The 16,192-nt window shown below is 36.6% G+C and overlaps 1 protein-coding gene across 1 annotated transcript in view; it reads right to left on the bottom strand.

Annotated features, from left to right (window-relative positions):
• Efcab5 (EF-hand calcium binding domain 5) overlaps positions 1-10,102 on the bottom strand; it is a 93,386-nt gene extending 83,284 nt beyond the window's left edge. Inside the window, exons 1-4 of the mRNA XM_070027390.1 lie at positions 9,906-10,102; positions 9,426-9,485; positions 7,693-7,777; positions 3,638-4,187 (exon numbers count right to left, since the gene is read on the bottom strand). Of these exons, the coding sequence (XP_069883491.1) occupies positions 3,638-4,187; positions 7,693-7,777; positions 9,426-9,485; positions 9,906-9,947 (737 nt within the window). The 5' untranslated portion in view covers positions 9,948-10,102. The remainder of the gene's footprint in view (positions 1-3,637; positions 4,188-7,692; positions 7,778-9,425; positions 9,486-9,905) is intronic.
• Positions 10,103-16,192: the final 6,090 nt, after the last annotated feature.

Raw genomic sequence — 16,192 nt, 5'->3', positions numbered from 1 at the left:
TATTTTGTTTGCTGTTGTTTTTAGCTCTGAAAAAAATCTAATAGGTATCATTTAGACCAGGGGTCAGCAAACCACATCTGACCTACTGCCTTATTTTGTGCAGCTTGAAACCTAAAAGTGGCTATTACATTATAAATCAATTTTCTAAATCAGAAGAATAATGACAATATTTTGTAACATGTAAAGATTATATGCAATCAAATTTCAATATCCATACGTAAACTTTCATTGGCTAACGGCCAGCTTATTCATTTACATTTTGACTATGTGCTCTTTTTGCAGTAGAATTGATTAGTAGTTAGTCAATTTGCCAGGCAAAAAGGCTTTTTAGCTTTTATGTAATCAAACTTATCAATATTTTCATGATTTTGAATCACAGTTTAAAAACATTTTATCTGGTATAAAAGAATTTAATCCCTAGTATCTTCAGTTTTGGTAAGGCTTCATTTTTTCACATGTATATACTTAGTAGGATATATTTTATGGGCCAGAAAGCTTTAGATAAACATGAAAATTTCATTTATGTTTTTACTATAAATAGACTTATCAGCATTATTATTTTGAAGCTTTTTTTTTTTTTGGTCAGTGGTGGGGCTTGAACTCTGGGCCTGGGCACTGTCCCTCAGCTCTTCAGCTCAAGGCTAGTGCTCTACCTCTTAAACCACGGCACCACTTCTGGTTTTCTTATGGTTAATTGGAGATAAGAGTCTCATGGACTTTCCTGCCCAGGCTGGCTTTGAACTGATTCTCAGATCTCAGCCTCCTAAGTAGCTAGGATTACAGGTGTGAGCCACTGGCACCAGCAGAAGCTATTTAATATAAAGGACACAACAAAGTAAATCATTACATCAGCACCAATGGATCACTCCTGTAATCCTAGCTACTCAAGAGGCTGAGATTTGAGGATAGAAGCTCAAAGCCAGCCTGAACAAGAAAGTCCTTGAGACTCATCTCCAATTACCCACCAGAAAACTGGAAGTGGTACTATGGCTCAAAGTGGTAGCATCCTAGCCATGAGCAAAAGATCTCAGGGACTGAGCCCAGCCCTGAGTTCAAGCCCCATGACTGACAAAAAAAAAATTAGTGTGAGGAAAAGAGAAACACAAATATAAAAATCAATAAAGTAATGTTAAAACCCAGAAACATATTAATATAAACACAATATTTTAATATATTTCACATAATCTAATATTTCAATGAAGAAAGCAGACATTTTTCATTGATTTCCTGAGCTGTCAATGTAGAGATGTTTAAAGTGTTAGGTCCCCATTTTGGATACTCTTGTAGATGTTAAAGAGAATTCTTTGGCCTGCTGATGTACTGAAACTGAATTTTTTAATTCTTACATTATCTAATCTGTATCTTCTAGAATGTCTATGTCCAAACTAGTTGTGAGGGCTCCAGGTGTGGCTCAATGGAAGAGCATTTACTTAACATGTTAAAGGCTTCTGGGTTAGATCCTCTGCACAGCAAAAAATAAATAAAAAGTAAACTAGATGTGAATTCTTTTCCTTTACAGGTATGTTCTGTAGTAGTGGTGCAAAGTAAGCATCACAAAAGAATAAATGACTATGACTGAAATACATGACTATATATATGAAGATTCTTGCATTCATAATGATATTCAAAATGAACCTTTTTTCAAAAGGAGAAAAAAATTAATTGTTTTTTTTGCTGTCATCAGCATTGGCTAGTGATAAATAGTTATATAGATATAGACATATCTTTAGCTAGAAAACAGGAATATTTACTCTGTCTTGCTAGGAGGAAGCATAACCAAACACAGAGCAGCCAAGTGACATTGGTTTCAGGAATTCTAAGATAGTTGGACATTAGGAACTCTATTAATAACATTCCTCATTAGTGAATCTAAAGTGAAAAATCAAATGATCACCTTTATAGGCATGGAAAGTATTTGGCAAAATTAATAATTCTAATGTTTAAAAATCACTCCACAGCCTGGTGTTGGTGGCTCATGCCTGTAATCCTAGCTACTCAGGAGCCCCACGACTGGACCAAAATAAATAAATAAATAAATAAATATTAAATTCCTATAAGACAGAAGAAAAAATGAAGAGTAAATAGTGGCCACCATTACGATCAGATTAATTAAAATATATTTAAAGACCTCAATAACTAATGCAATGTGACACTAGTACATGACATAGACAATGGGCAAATAGGCAATGGAATATTTTTGTTAATTCAGAAAGATACTCCAAAATATATAGATCTTAGAAAGAAAACCAAAACTAATGAGGCAAAATTAAACTATTCAACAATTCTTTCTCTGTCTCTGTCTCTGTCTGTCTCTCTGTCTCTCTCTCTTTCTCTCTAGCAGTACTAGAGTTTGAACTCAGAGCCTTGAATTTGCTAGGCAAGCATTCTACCACTTGAGCAATGTATCTCAGCCCTTTTTGCTTTAATTACTTTCCAAATATAGTCTCATTTATGTGTGGGCAGGCTTGGACTATGATCCTTACATTTATGCTTCCTATATAGCTGGATGCAGGTACATACCACCATGCCCTGGTTTTTACTAGTTGAGAGAGGTCTCAAAAACTTTCCCCTCATTATTATAGGAGTGAGTTACCATACTCAATGTCAACAATTTTTATAAAGACCACCAAGTAATCACTTGAAAGTGTAGGATCCCTGCCTTACAGATTGTAGTGGATCAATATTTAAAATTAAAATTATAATACTTTATTGTGCCTCATGCTTGTAATCTAGCTACTCAGAAGGCTGAGATCTGAGGATTGCCATCTAATGACAGCCAGACCAGGCAGGAAAATCTGTGAATATACTGCCTATTTGGAAAGCTGAACTTCTAGAAAGTCCCCCCACCCTATTTTTGGTTTTTTCCTGGTCCTGGAACTCAGGGCCTGGGCACTATTTCTGAGCTCTTTTTGCTCAAGGCTAGTGCTCTAACTCTTGAACCACCACACTACTTCCAGCTTTTTGGTGATGAATTGGAGATAAAAGTCTTTCTTTGAACAGATTCTTAGCCTCCTGAATAGCTACAATTACAGGTATGAGCCACCAACACACCGCTCAAAGTTTCACTCCAGCAATTCATATAGACATAAATACATTTTGGAGTCCTTGTAAGACTTCTTTAGTTTTCACAATCCCTCAAAAAAAACTAAAGCTCAAAAAAATAAAGCTCAAGGATAGTTATATAGTTATTTATGGTTATAGTTATTTACATAGCTATATGGTTATTATATGCTTATTTTAATAACTATAAAATTACTCTGTAAATGTGTGCATTGTGTGTGGAGATGGGGGTGTGTGTGGGTATATGGGTGTGTTGCTAGTACTGGGACTTGGGCTCAGGGCCAGGGCACTCTTAACCTATTTTGCTCAAGGCTGGTCCTCTACCACTTCAGCCACACCTCTAGTTCCAGCTTTTTGGTGGATAATTAGAGTAAGAGTCGCTCAGATTTGTCCGCACAATCTGGCTTTGAACCGTGATCCTAAAATCTCAGTCTCCTGCATAAGTAGGATTACAGGCATGAGCCACTGGCACATGGTTTAACATCACTTCTTTTCATTCCTGTTTGTGTTCACATTCTTGTTCTATCTTTTCAACATAAGGAGATAGATCATCAATTGAAAGCACAACAAATTGTACCTGTTATACACAGTATCAGGAACATGTATCTTCAGGTCTTCTGTGACATCTTTCATTACTCTCTGGTAACCAGACATTCCTGATTCTTTAATATAAGAAGGATTGTTTCTCATTAAATATTCTCCCAAATAATTAATTGGATCAAACTTGGATGGAATATCAGCTGCTGACAAAATATTCTTCTTTTCTAATTGCATTAACATTTTTTCCATTCCAGGAACCAAGGTAGGTAGGAGTTTGTCAAGCAAATATGCACGGGTAGCCAGTGTCATGTTATCAGTATTAAGCCACTCTTTAGCCAAATTATCCTTAGGTAGTTTTTTTTCAGTCTTTTTTTGTAATTCCTTCTTCAGATTATCCTTATCTATTATTTTCTGCTGCATTTCACGGGCTCTTGCTTCCACCCTTTCGAAAAGATTGTCCCTCCATGGCTGCTGTAGCTTTGATTCTAGTTTAGTTTCATCTCCATCAAAAATTACTTTTGCAAGTTTTCGAATTGCAACATTCCCTGGGCCCCCTGCTGAACTTGGCTCTTCTTCCAAGATTGATTCTGAGAAAAAGGGGGGAAAATAAAATGTAAGAAATATTAGAAACAGATTTTAATTCTTGTAACTATAGAATATTATCATAAAAAGTTTCTTACGTTATTTACATATCTACTGGCTGAAAGTGACAAAGTCTGACAACAGCTGGGCACTGGTTGCTATGCCTATAATCCTAGCTATATAAGAAGCTGAAATCTGAGGATCAAAACTCCAAACCAGCCTAGGAAGATAAATCTGAGAGACATATATGTCCAATAAACTAGCAAAAAAACCCATCTATATCTATGTCTATATCTATATCTATGATATCCATTCTCTATATAGATATCATAAAGGCATTTGCTATTACGACATTCAGCAGCTCTGCTTCTCTTTGTTTTTATTTCTCCTTCTTTTCCTTTCTTTGTCCCTTCCTTCTTCCCTCCCTTCTTTTTTTCATTCCTTTCCCTGCCTACCCCCACTCCTTCCCTCTTTCTTTTTTGTGGGGAAGAATTTCTCTTTCAAAGTGAGATAAGTGTGACTTTATTTGGTAGAGCACTTGCCTTGCATGCATGAAGCCCTGGGTTCGATTTCTCAGCACCACATAAGCAAAAAGAAAAAAGCTGAAAGTGGCGCTGTGGCTCAAGTGGTAGAGTGCTAGCCTTGAGCTGAAGAGCTGAGGGACAGCGCCCAGGCCCAGAGTTCAGGCCCCACAACCGGACCCCCCCAAAAAAAGAAGAGCCTTTTAAGTTCTCCTCTAACATATCTTCACCACTGTATTAGTCAATCTTTTAATATAAAAAAAACCTATTCAGGCATTACAGGCATGAATGCTTTCAACTAAATAAGAAGGTACACAAAGAATTCCTTGTTTATAATTTGAAAGGTCTAGCTTTACCAGTGATTTAAAAATCATTTTTTGCTTTTAGTGCATGCCCCACTGCTGACATAGCTTCAGTACAAAATCTGTTTAAGGATATAAATAGGGATAATATAATCCACATTATAATAAGCCATAGCAGTCTCATTCTAATGTTATATAAGGTTAGTGGGACCAGCTGCTGATTGAACTGAGGAAAATTGAGCCAGCAGAGTTATTCAACAAATTGTATGATATTCATTAAACATAGGCTCTGACTCCAGCTTAGCTGCCTTGTCCTTATCAGGATTTCTCAACATTTGTACATAATGTAAATGACCACTACAAAAGAAGAAGGAAAAGAAACATTACTAAATATTATTGGAACCGAAACTCCATTTAGTATAGACAGTTTCCTACAAAACTGTCTTAGGGCTTCTGTAATGAGTCGGGTAAACTCATAGTTTAAAAAAAAATTCTCAAAATACAAGTTAAGCTCATATATGAAAATCAGAACAGTATATATCATTGGCATGTTACTTAAGCAACAATATTTTCTAGGCCAACACAAGTGTTTGAGTGCAATTTGGGAGCTGTTTTGCAAGGTAACTACATTATAATTTTGACAAGTATACGGTAAGGGTTTTGACATTTCCTTTGACATGCTGAAATTTCAATAACAGTTCCTCTTCTCATTAAAAAAAATATATGTTATGGAAGTGGTGCTGTAGCTCAAGTGGCAGAGCACTAGCCTTGAGCTGAAGAGCTGAGGGACAGCACTCAGGCCCAGAGTTCAAGCCCCATGACCCACAAAAAAAAAAGACTTAAAAGTATACATTATATGAATATACTTGCATATATATGTATGTTCATGTGTATATATAATGAGAATGGAGGAATTCAGAATATAAAATGTAATTGTGAATGATCAATAAGAACACAACATCACATTTGATATTGTTTTATTTTGTTTTTGTTTTTGTTATGGCGCTGTCCCTGAGCTCTTCAGCTCAAGGCTAGTGCTCTACCACTTGAGCCACAGTGTCACTTCTGGTTTTCTGGTTGTTTGTTGGAGATAAGACTCTCAGGACCTCCTGCCCAAGCTGACTTTGAACCTCTATCCTTAGATCTCAGCCTCCTGAGTAGCTAGGATTACAGGTGTGAGCCACTGGTGCCTGGTTTGTTTGATAGATATTAAATGAAACTTAATTTAAGAATGATGCACACGTCATTAAGAAAAAGGCCAAATATATGCATGGGGTACTGGTAGTAGTAAAGAGGGGTGAGGAGGCAGTAAAAATCAGCAAATTCAGGAATGGGATCATGTGGAAGATCATAGGCAAGGGCTTCCCAGGAAGAATGTGTGTGTGTGTGTGTGTGTGTGTGTGTGTGTGTGTGTGTGTGTGTGTGTGTGTGTGTGTGTGTGTGTGTGTGTGTGTGTGTGTGTGTGTGTGTGTGTTACATTGAGAATTGAACCCAGGACCTTGCATATGCTAAGCAAGTGCTCTACTGTTGACTTACATCCCCAGCCTCGAGAAAAATTTTATAATCTAGAAAATACTTTAACTTAGTCAAGTCCAACCTACTACATACATACTACACATCCAATATTTATAAATTAAATTGAAACAAAGTATGGGAAATTGTCAAAGGTTCTTTTTTTGGGGGGAGTGGTGATGCTGGTGTTTTTGGTCAGTCATGGGGCTTCAACTTGGAACCTGGTTGCTGTCCCTGAGCAGTTTTGTTCAAAGCTAGCATTCTACCACTTAAGAGCCACAGTGCCACTTCCAACTTTCTGGTGGTTAACTGGTGATAAAAGTCTAATGGACTTCCCTGCCTAGGCTGGCTTTGAACCTCAATCCTCATACCTCAGTCTCCTGAGTAGCTAAGGATTACAGGCATGAGCCACCAGCACCTGGCTTGTTAAAGCTTTAATATTCAAAGAATCTTTTTTGATAGATTTCACTAAATACTTGAAATTAAAGTGGTCATTGTGAAGGAAATGAATATCATTTCCACTTGTTGCTTTTTGATCCTGGTTAGAAGATAGAACAAGGGGTCAAGTTTTGAATCGAACAGAATAAATGTGTGGTCAGGACTATTAGTAAAAAGGTTCATGCCTGCCTGTAATCCTAACTACTCAGAAGGCTGAGAGCTGAGGATAGAGGTTTTTTAGCTAGCTCAGTCAGACAAATCTGAGTGTTACCTTCAATTAACCAGCAAAAAGCTGGAAGTAGAGATGTGTTTTAAATGGTAGACCACTACCCTTAAGTAGAAAAACTAAGCCAGACTGCAAGACCCCAAGTTCAAGTATCAGTGCTGTCCCATCCCCCAAAAAATAGTAGTAAAAAGAATAAATGGGATGAACATCCCAACTCACTAGAAATGTTCACTTTATTTTCATATTAGAAGGTTTGCTGCTAGGTATTAACTCTCTTAGCTAAAATTTCCCTTTAATTAAATACTACAGAATGGAATGAGTAATCATAAAGTTGTTTCAGAAGTGTTAATAGAGGATGAAGGGAATTCACTTTAAATTATCTCTGTAATCACAGTTAAAATACTTCCTGTAAGTATATTTTTAAATTGCAAAGTTTGGAAAATGCATATGTGATAAAAATTTAATATTGTTTTTAGTTTCTATTGGACATCAGGAAAATCTCATTCCTTACCTTGGGATTTTATTTCAGTTACTGTTTCTTTGTCCGACTGGTGGCTGGTTTCTGATGTAGAAATACGTGCTTCCTTCAGGGAACTCTTTGAAAGGAGAAAAGAAATACCAATTTCAAAACTAATTGCTTTTCCTCAAACTTGCATCAACTTTCCCCACCAAAGGAGGGTTCATTGCTTTGGGGAAATACTAAATTCTTCCTTCTTTTTTCTAGCATCTAATATTGTATATTAGAATCAAAGTAGTTATCAGTCTACTGCACTGGCAAAACATATTGGCTCAATATGTAATCTTATTCTGTGACTTCTTACAAAGTAATATGCTAGAAACACTATTCCAGTTTTCCATTAGTCATTTAATTTTATAGTATAATCCACAAACATTTGAAACCATGTCATAATGAAATCAGACTTCTGAAAATGTTACTTAAAAAAAAAACTTAAAAAATAATTAGCCAGGTGGTGCATGTATGTAATCCTAATTACTCAGGAGGCTGAGATTTGAAGATTGTGGTTCAAAGCCAGCCAGGGCAGAAAAGTCCATAAGATTATCTCCAATTAACCAGCAAAAAAAACCAAAAGTGGAGCTGTGGCTCAAGAGCACTAGCCTTGAGTAAAAAGATCAGGGGCTGGGAAGGTGGCTCAGTGGTAGAGTGCTTGCCTTGCATGCATGAAGCCCTGGGTTCGATTCCTCAGCACCACATAAGCAGAAAAAGCTGGAAGTGGCGCTTTGGCTCAAGTGGTAGAGTGCTAGCCTTGAGCTGAAGAGCTGAGGGACAGTGCTCAGGCCCAAAGTTCAGGCCCCAAGACCGACAAAAAAAAAAAAAAAAAAAGATCAGGGACAACACACAGGTCCTGAGTTCAAGCCCCAACACTGGCACACACACACACACACACACACACACACACACACACACACACACACACAAATCTATTAAAGTTGAGCATTGGTGGCTCATGCCTATCATCCTAATAACTCTGAAAGTAAAGATCAGAATTATAATGGTTTGAGGCCAGCCTGGGGACAAAGTTCGAGACTTTGGCTCAAATAATCAATCTCTAGCAATGACTGGGCATGATGGTCTGTGCCTGTCATCTCAACCTACAGAACAAGTACAATGGCTGGAGAAAATGGCATATATCTGTTATTCCAATGACCAAGGGAAGCACAAATAGGAGGACTGGAGTTCAGGCTGGCAAACTATAAAGGGAAACCCTGTCTCAAAAATAACCAACATGAAAAGAGACTGGTAGAATTGTTGAGGTAGTAGAAATGCCTGTTTAGCAAGTTTGAGACCCTCAGTTCAAACCCCATTATTGCCCAAGTAATTAGAATATTTTAAAACTCATATCGTCAGCTTAAGTCAACTTAGTATGAATCCATACAACTATTTTTAATTACCTCTTTTCTATAAAATATTCTTCAAGATAATAGCTTATTTAAACATGGTCACTTGAGTAACTAAGATGGAAATTACATTTTTAATATGGCAGTAAAGTTACCATAAAAGGTGATGGTTACCATACAGAGGTTCTGTTTTCATAAAGCAATTTTTATCTGTGATTTGTAATGGCTCTTCACAAATAACTTACCTGTCTCTGGGAGTTTCCTGTAATACTGATTGAATTACATTGATTTAATTATCAACATGAATTTACTTTGTTACATTTTTCTTTCCCTTTTTTCATAAAGAAATTATCAACATTAATATCAATTTACTTATTTCAATTCTACCTTAGAATGCTTTTCCACTTCCAGGGAGTTTTGATTATGTTCTTGATATTTTTCATTTTCCTGAAACAGGAACAGTATTAGTAAAGGGTATGCATCCAAAAGGAGCTAGAGATTAAGGGAACATTTCATACTCTACTACAGTAAGTTTTCTATTAAAAGTTTGCACATAATGAATATATCTCATTTCAAATAAAATTACACAAAGTAGTTGTATCAACAAATTCAAACAGTTAAAAACCTTTTGTTTAGAATTAAAGGATGGCAACAAAATAACAGAATCCAACTTTAGACCCCCCTCTGAAACATTTCTATCAACACCTGATTCAGAATATTTCAACTAAAAAGAAAAATAAGTGATAGAATATGATATTAGATCTCAATTGTTAAATTTCACTTGATCTTAGCCAAAAGTGAGAAGTGATAGAATGTTAAATTAAAAATCCTTTCATAAAAGATTAAAAACCAAAGTAGGCTAAGAACCTGAGTAGATGTATGTCTCTGTTGATGTGTCGACTCACTCATCTTGATCACTAAATAAATATTACCAAATGATAATGAAAAGTAATACGAAGCCAATGTTAATAACCCCCCAAAAAAGGAAGAAATATTGCTAAACAAGAAAAAGTACTCTGAAAGATAAAAATCTCCCTTGCCCTATCCATTTCATCAGTCTATGGAATGGCTATAAATTCTCAACTGCTGAACTTTTGAAACTGTACAACTGTTATGACTGTTACTGACCAGAGCTAGGTCAGTACTAGACTACTGCTCAGGGAAATGAGGAAAGCCATTGCAATCACCACCATTATCATTTTTAAAGCTAGCAACTGCATTTTGAACATTTTATCATTATCTTTATTAGATTTTTTATGGTAATGGAGTTTGAATTCAAGGCCTCATGCTTGTTTTGCCAGCACTTTATCACTTGAACCACATGCCCAGTCCTTTTTGCTTTAGTTATTTTTCAGGTAGGGTCTCCTGTTTTTGTACTGGTCAGCTTCAGACCATACTTAAATCTATCCATGACCCCTTCATAGTCAGGATTACAGGCACATACCACCACACCCCACTTAATTGTTTAAGATAGGATCTTGATAACATTTTGGCTTGTTTTCTCTAAGAAACTGGGATTGTAAGTGTGGGCCACTGCAACTAGAGTACTCTCATTAATTTTTTTTTTGGGGGGGGGGTCCGGTCGTGGGGCCTGAACTCTGGGCCTGGGCACTGTCCCTCAGCTCTTAAGCTCAAGGCTAGCACTCTACCACTTGAGCCACAGCGCCACTTTTGGCTTTTTTTTCTTTTTGCTTATGTGGTGCTGAGGAATCGAACCCAGGGCCTCATGCATGCAAGGCAAGCACTCTACCACTGAGCCACCTTCCCAGCCCCTACTCTCATTAATTTTTGAAACACTAATCATGTGTTGCAAAGTGAAATTTTGGTAGCTACATAATTAATGTGAATAAGGCAGATAGATGATAAAGCAAATTTTTTTCTCCAGAGAGTTCTGGAGGCAGAAATATTATTTATCTGGTTTGTTTATATTAAGGAATTAAAATGAATATCCGATCCTCATTTTACTGCAAATGACTGTAGTTCCAATCACAATTTATGAAATCATTGCTGTGCAAAAATTATTTAATAGTCTGAGTATACATGGGCTATATGTCATGTAAAGAGTACCACTCTGTACAGTATTTTTACAATAAAAACATATTAAAAATAAAAAGAGTATATGTAGCTGGGCACCAGTGGCTCACACCTGTTATCCTAGCTACTTAGGAGGTTAAACATTACTTAATCTCAGTTCAAAGTGGGTGCGGGCAAACAAATCTGTGAAGCTCTTTTCTCCAACTAACCAGCAAAAAGCCAGAAGTGGGGGTGTGGCTCAAGTGGAAGACTGCCAGCTTTAATTGTAAAAGCTAAGGAAAAGTGCCCTGACCCTGAGTTAGAGCCTTAGTACCAGTTTGTGCACATGCACATGCTCGAACACACTCACAGAAGTAAATTATAACCCTGAACTATGATACATCCCAACACTCAGGAGGTAGAGGCAAGAGGATCACTGGTTTGAGGCTATTCTAGGCTACATCTTGAGGTCTTGTCTCCAAAAGAAAAAGGTGGAAGGTCAGAGTAAATTATATACATATACCATGTGGTCTCTGCCTTCATGACAGTTACAATCTAAGCATTTTTTGTTATTATTAAGGCATTATACAGACAGTTACCATCACAATTTCTAAGCACATTTTTATAAGCACTTTTTAGTTTGAAAGAATACACACATATGTCACTCTGAAATGTTTTTCTTTATCAATTCTATTTATTCCATATATTCTTATGGAATAGTGAAATAAACTAAAATTACTTTAGAGGCAAAAGATCCACAAAATGGATGTCTCAAAGTCTTTTTTTTTGGTGGTGGGACTTGAACTCAGGGCCTGGGTGCTGTCCCTGAGATTTTTTGCTCAAGGCTAGGGTTCTACCAGTTTGAGCCATATCTTCACTTCCAGCTTTCTGGTGGTTAATTGGAAATAAGAGTTTCACAGACTTTTCTGCCTGGATTAGCTTTGAACCTCAATCCTAGTTCCCAGCCTCCTGAGTAGCTAGGGTTACAGGTGCAAGCCACTAGTGCGTAGCTCATAGCCTTTTAAAGCAGCTCTTAAGTAAACAAATACTATAGTCTCCAACTATAATTGCTTAGAATTTAGCTATCTCCTGAAATTGCTAATGTCTTTTTCCATTTTTAAAAACTTAAAATTTTTTTTAAAAATCCAAATTTTGCTTGAATGTATCCAGATAAATACAATTCAGTAACTGACATCGAGTGCCTTCTATATGTAGGCAGATGCCAGAGTTAAAAAAAGATAATTAAAGCCTGTCTTTGAAGAGTTCCCAATTCCCAGTTCAACCTGCAAAGTCTGAGAGTAGAGGTACATAAAACTTAAGGAGAAGAAAGGAATAAGCTATTTTCTCAGGGAAGGCAGAAGGTTTTCACAGAAATAGATTTTCAAGCTGGTTTGTAGGGACTAGTAAAAGAAATTCTGTGTAATGGATGGGGGAAGGGCATTTGAAACACAAGGAACAATACACTCAATGGAACAAAGTTTAAAAAGTGAAGTGTTTGGGAAACAGAGCCTAATTATGTAAAAGATACTGGCAGAAGATGAGACTAAAAAGCTAATTCTAGGCAATCACAATAAAACCCCTTCATACTACAAATACATGTTAATTCAAAACTAACATTAATATTTTTAAAAATCATGCTAAATCAAACAGTTTGGACTTTATTCTGTGCTTTCTAAGGAAAGGGCAGATAGGATCAAATTGATGTTTTTAAAAAGTTAACTTTTGCTGGGTGTTGGTGGCTTATGCTTATAATGTTAGCTATGAAGATGCCTGAGATCTGAGGACGGAAGTTCAAAGATAGCCTGAGCAGAAAAGTCCATGAGACTCTTATCTCCAATTAACTAGCAAACAAATCCAGAAATAGCGCTGTGGCTCAAAGTGATAGAACATTAGGCATTAGCACAAAAGCTCAGGGACAGTGCCCAGGCCCTGAGTTCAAGCCCCAGGATAATCAATCAATCAGTCAATAAAATTAACTTTCCCTAGCTACATCAAGGATGGACTGAAAGTGTGAAAGACTTGGAAAAGACAGAATGAAGGTAAAATTTTGCATATCAAACATTATTTCATCCAAAGTGAATCAATCCTCACTATTCCTTGCTCTTGTCCACTTAGCTTTGCCAGTGTCCAAAACATATCCCCTTATGCTCACCTTTTAGTATGTGGAGATGGCTTCTGATTGCAGCACCTGCAATTCTTCCTAAGGGCTTTCTGCAAGTTAAATACAGATGAGAAGAAGTTCATGAGAAGTAACATCCATGGGAAATATCCTCAGCCATTGATGAGTAGAAGGTTGTGAATAGTTTAATTGATAGTAAGAATTTTTTATTTATGCTCTATATTGTTTCCTGATGTTCTCCAGAGGTACTTACTGAGTCTGAGATGTCTTCCCCACAGCCTACCAGCCCAACAAAACATTTGTTTAGCTTCCTTCACTTCCTTCTATTACTTCCTAATTCCTTACCATTGCTTCCTGTTCAGAACCACTTCTTAGATGAATTAGCACTCAAATTCTTGGCTCAAAGTCTTTTTCTGGGAGTAAAATTCCAAGTGAAAAAAACATTAAGATTGAGGGAATAGTTGAACCTAATAAATGAAAAATGAATAATTAAGGGCCTATTGAATGCTCTTCTTTTCTTGTTCAGTTATAGAATAGATAGATAGTCATGACATTAAATGAAATAAGGAAAAGAGAGAACAGGTTTAGAGGATGATGCAATGAGTTCTTGTTTGAAGGTGTTATATCTGCTGAATTTCCCAATATTAAGTTTCCATAGGAGTGTGAAGGCCATTTATACATTATGATTGGCAGAGAATTATGCAGACTAAAGTCTATTGGAAAATGATGGAGACACTGTCCACTCAGAACAGCATTAAAATATCTTGCATTTTAATTTTTTAAAGTACATAGCATTTTGCACATTTCATTCTTAGTAAGCTATGATATCCTTGAATCATTTCACCTAGGTTTTTACATACAAGACAGAGCTTCTTTGGATCTAGTTAAGAGTATTGAGTATGAAGAAAATCACATGTATGCAAAATTCTAAGCTGGCTTGAAGCCTGTGATGCAATTTTGGTATGTATTCTATTTATGTATATGTATTCCCGATTTAGACCACTTAAAACTCTTACCCATATAAGCTTTAGGAAAATCTTTTGTTCTAATATCCAGTCTTTAACAATGGTTTCATAATTTTCTGACTGATGGGAACATTTGACACAGAAATCCTAATCCCTTATAATTTCTTGGGTGATGGGAGCACCTTTTACTCTAATGAGATGACTCTTGGTGGGATCTTGGATTGGCTCAGGATGGGAGATGATGGTTGCTAAGAGAACCAGCCATGTCATTAGAAAATTGGACTTTTTTTTTTTTTTTACAGAGTTGGACCTTTTAGGTATATTTCTCCCAATGTCAGGGAGAGGAACAGAGCTAAATATCAAGTTGATTACCAATAGCCAATGATGGACTCCATCATAACTTTCATAATGGGGCTTCTATGAAAATCAAAAGGACAGGTTTTTGGAGAGCCTCTGGGTTGCTGAATTCATAGACATACTGGAGGGTGGCATGCCTAGAAAGGGAATACGGAATATTACCAGAGGGTTTTGTGGCAATCAAAAAAATATTCTTTCTTCTAGTCATAACAATAGTAGTAGTGATAAACTTTAACAACAGATTGATGTGGGTTGCAGAATTGTAGTGCTCGATGAACTGACAGAAATTAACTCATGAAAATAAAGGCAAGGACTAAGGAGACACCCTACATTTCAAAGGTGGGGGGGGGCATGCAGCTGAATAGAAGACTGATAATCTCCAAATCCTGAATCGCTTTGAGATTCCCTTTCTCCATTTCTGTCTTTCTTCTTTTCTTTTTCTCTCTTTCTTATTTTCTCTCTCTTCTCACTTTCTCTCCTTTCTTTTTTATTTTTCTTTCTCTTTCTTTCTCTCCTTTCTCTCCTTCCTTCCTTCCTTCCTTTCTTCTTTTCTTCCTTTCTTTCTTCCTTCCTCCCTTTCTTCCTTCCTTTCTTTTCCTTCCTTCCTTCCTTCCTTCCTTTCTTTCTTTCTTTCTTTCTTTCTTTCTTTCTTTCTTTCTTTCTTTCTTTCTTTCTTTCTCTCTCTCTCTCTCTCTCTCTCTCTCTTTCTTTCTTTCTTTCTTTCTCTTTCTTTCTTTCTGCCAGTGATTATAGTTTGCCCTGGTTTTGAGGAAACTAGGCATCCTGTAATTAAAGACATTGTAACAATGCCATCTGGGGAAGGTACCTTGCAAGGGGAAACTTATTTTCCTCAAGACCTACCTCCAGCATCTATTACTACTAGAAGATTCATAACTAATATTGGATTTTATGCTCCTCCAGCAGACAAATGCAAAGTCTGACCAGGAAGAAAAAACCTTTATAGCAAAAGAATTTCACTATTTGCTTATGTGTTGGCAGAAACCCAGGGAATATGTGTGGAAATATAACGAAGCAAGGATAGAGTATAATACTGGATTGAGCAGAATTCATTGATATGGGTACATTTATCAGTTATAATAGATAACAGATTTAATGTGTTCATATAAAGCTAGAGTTGATACAAACCATTTACTCAGTAAGTTCACTGAAACTTGGACTCCACAGTGGCCAATGCTAAATTAAGGTGAGATACCAGAACTTGCCTGGAATAAATATGAAGGAAGTCCAAAGGCTGAGGGAGATAGGCATGTTGGAATAGATTTATCACATATGACCAGGCCATCTACTTTCCCCAATTCTGTATGTCTTCCAAGAGGACTCAGGTGACACCTCTTTACTAAGGACTTGACAAAAACTACATTAATGAATAGGAGCACCTATATCATGTATATGTCTGTGTATGTCTGTGTACATATACAAATATATGCCAAAAGACAAGTTTCTACATTATTTCAACCTGTTACTTTTCAACTGCAGGGAAGGATGGATCCCTTTAAGGAACTCACTCACTGATACTATGCCACTACTTTTGCCATTAAAAACTAGTTCTAAATTTGTGAGAATACCACCAAATCTGCTAATTTTTTTCTTTCTCAATGTCCATATCCATCAATTGCTTGTTGCTGCCAGGTAAAAGATAGAACCTTTACTCTAATTTGAATCACATTCAGTCATTTAAT

This window comes from Dipodomys merriami, unplaced genomic scaffold (assembly GCF_024711535.1).
Source record: "Dipodomys merriami isolate MVZ:Mamm:240054 unplaced genomic scaffold, mDipMer1.0.p SCAF_19, whole genome shotgun sequence".
NCBI lineage: Eukaryota > Metazoa > Chordata > Mammalia > Rodentia > Heteromyidae > Dipodomys > Dipodomys merriami.
This window is presented reverse-complemented; position numbering and strand designations above follow the sequence as displayed.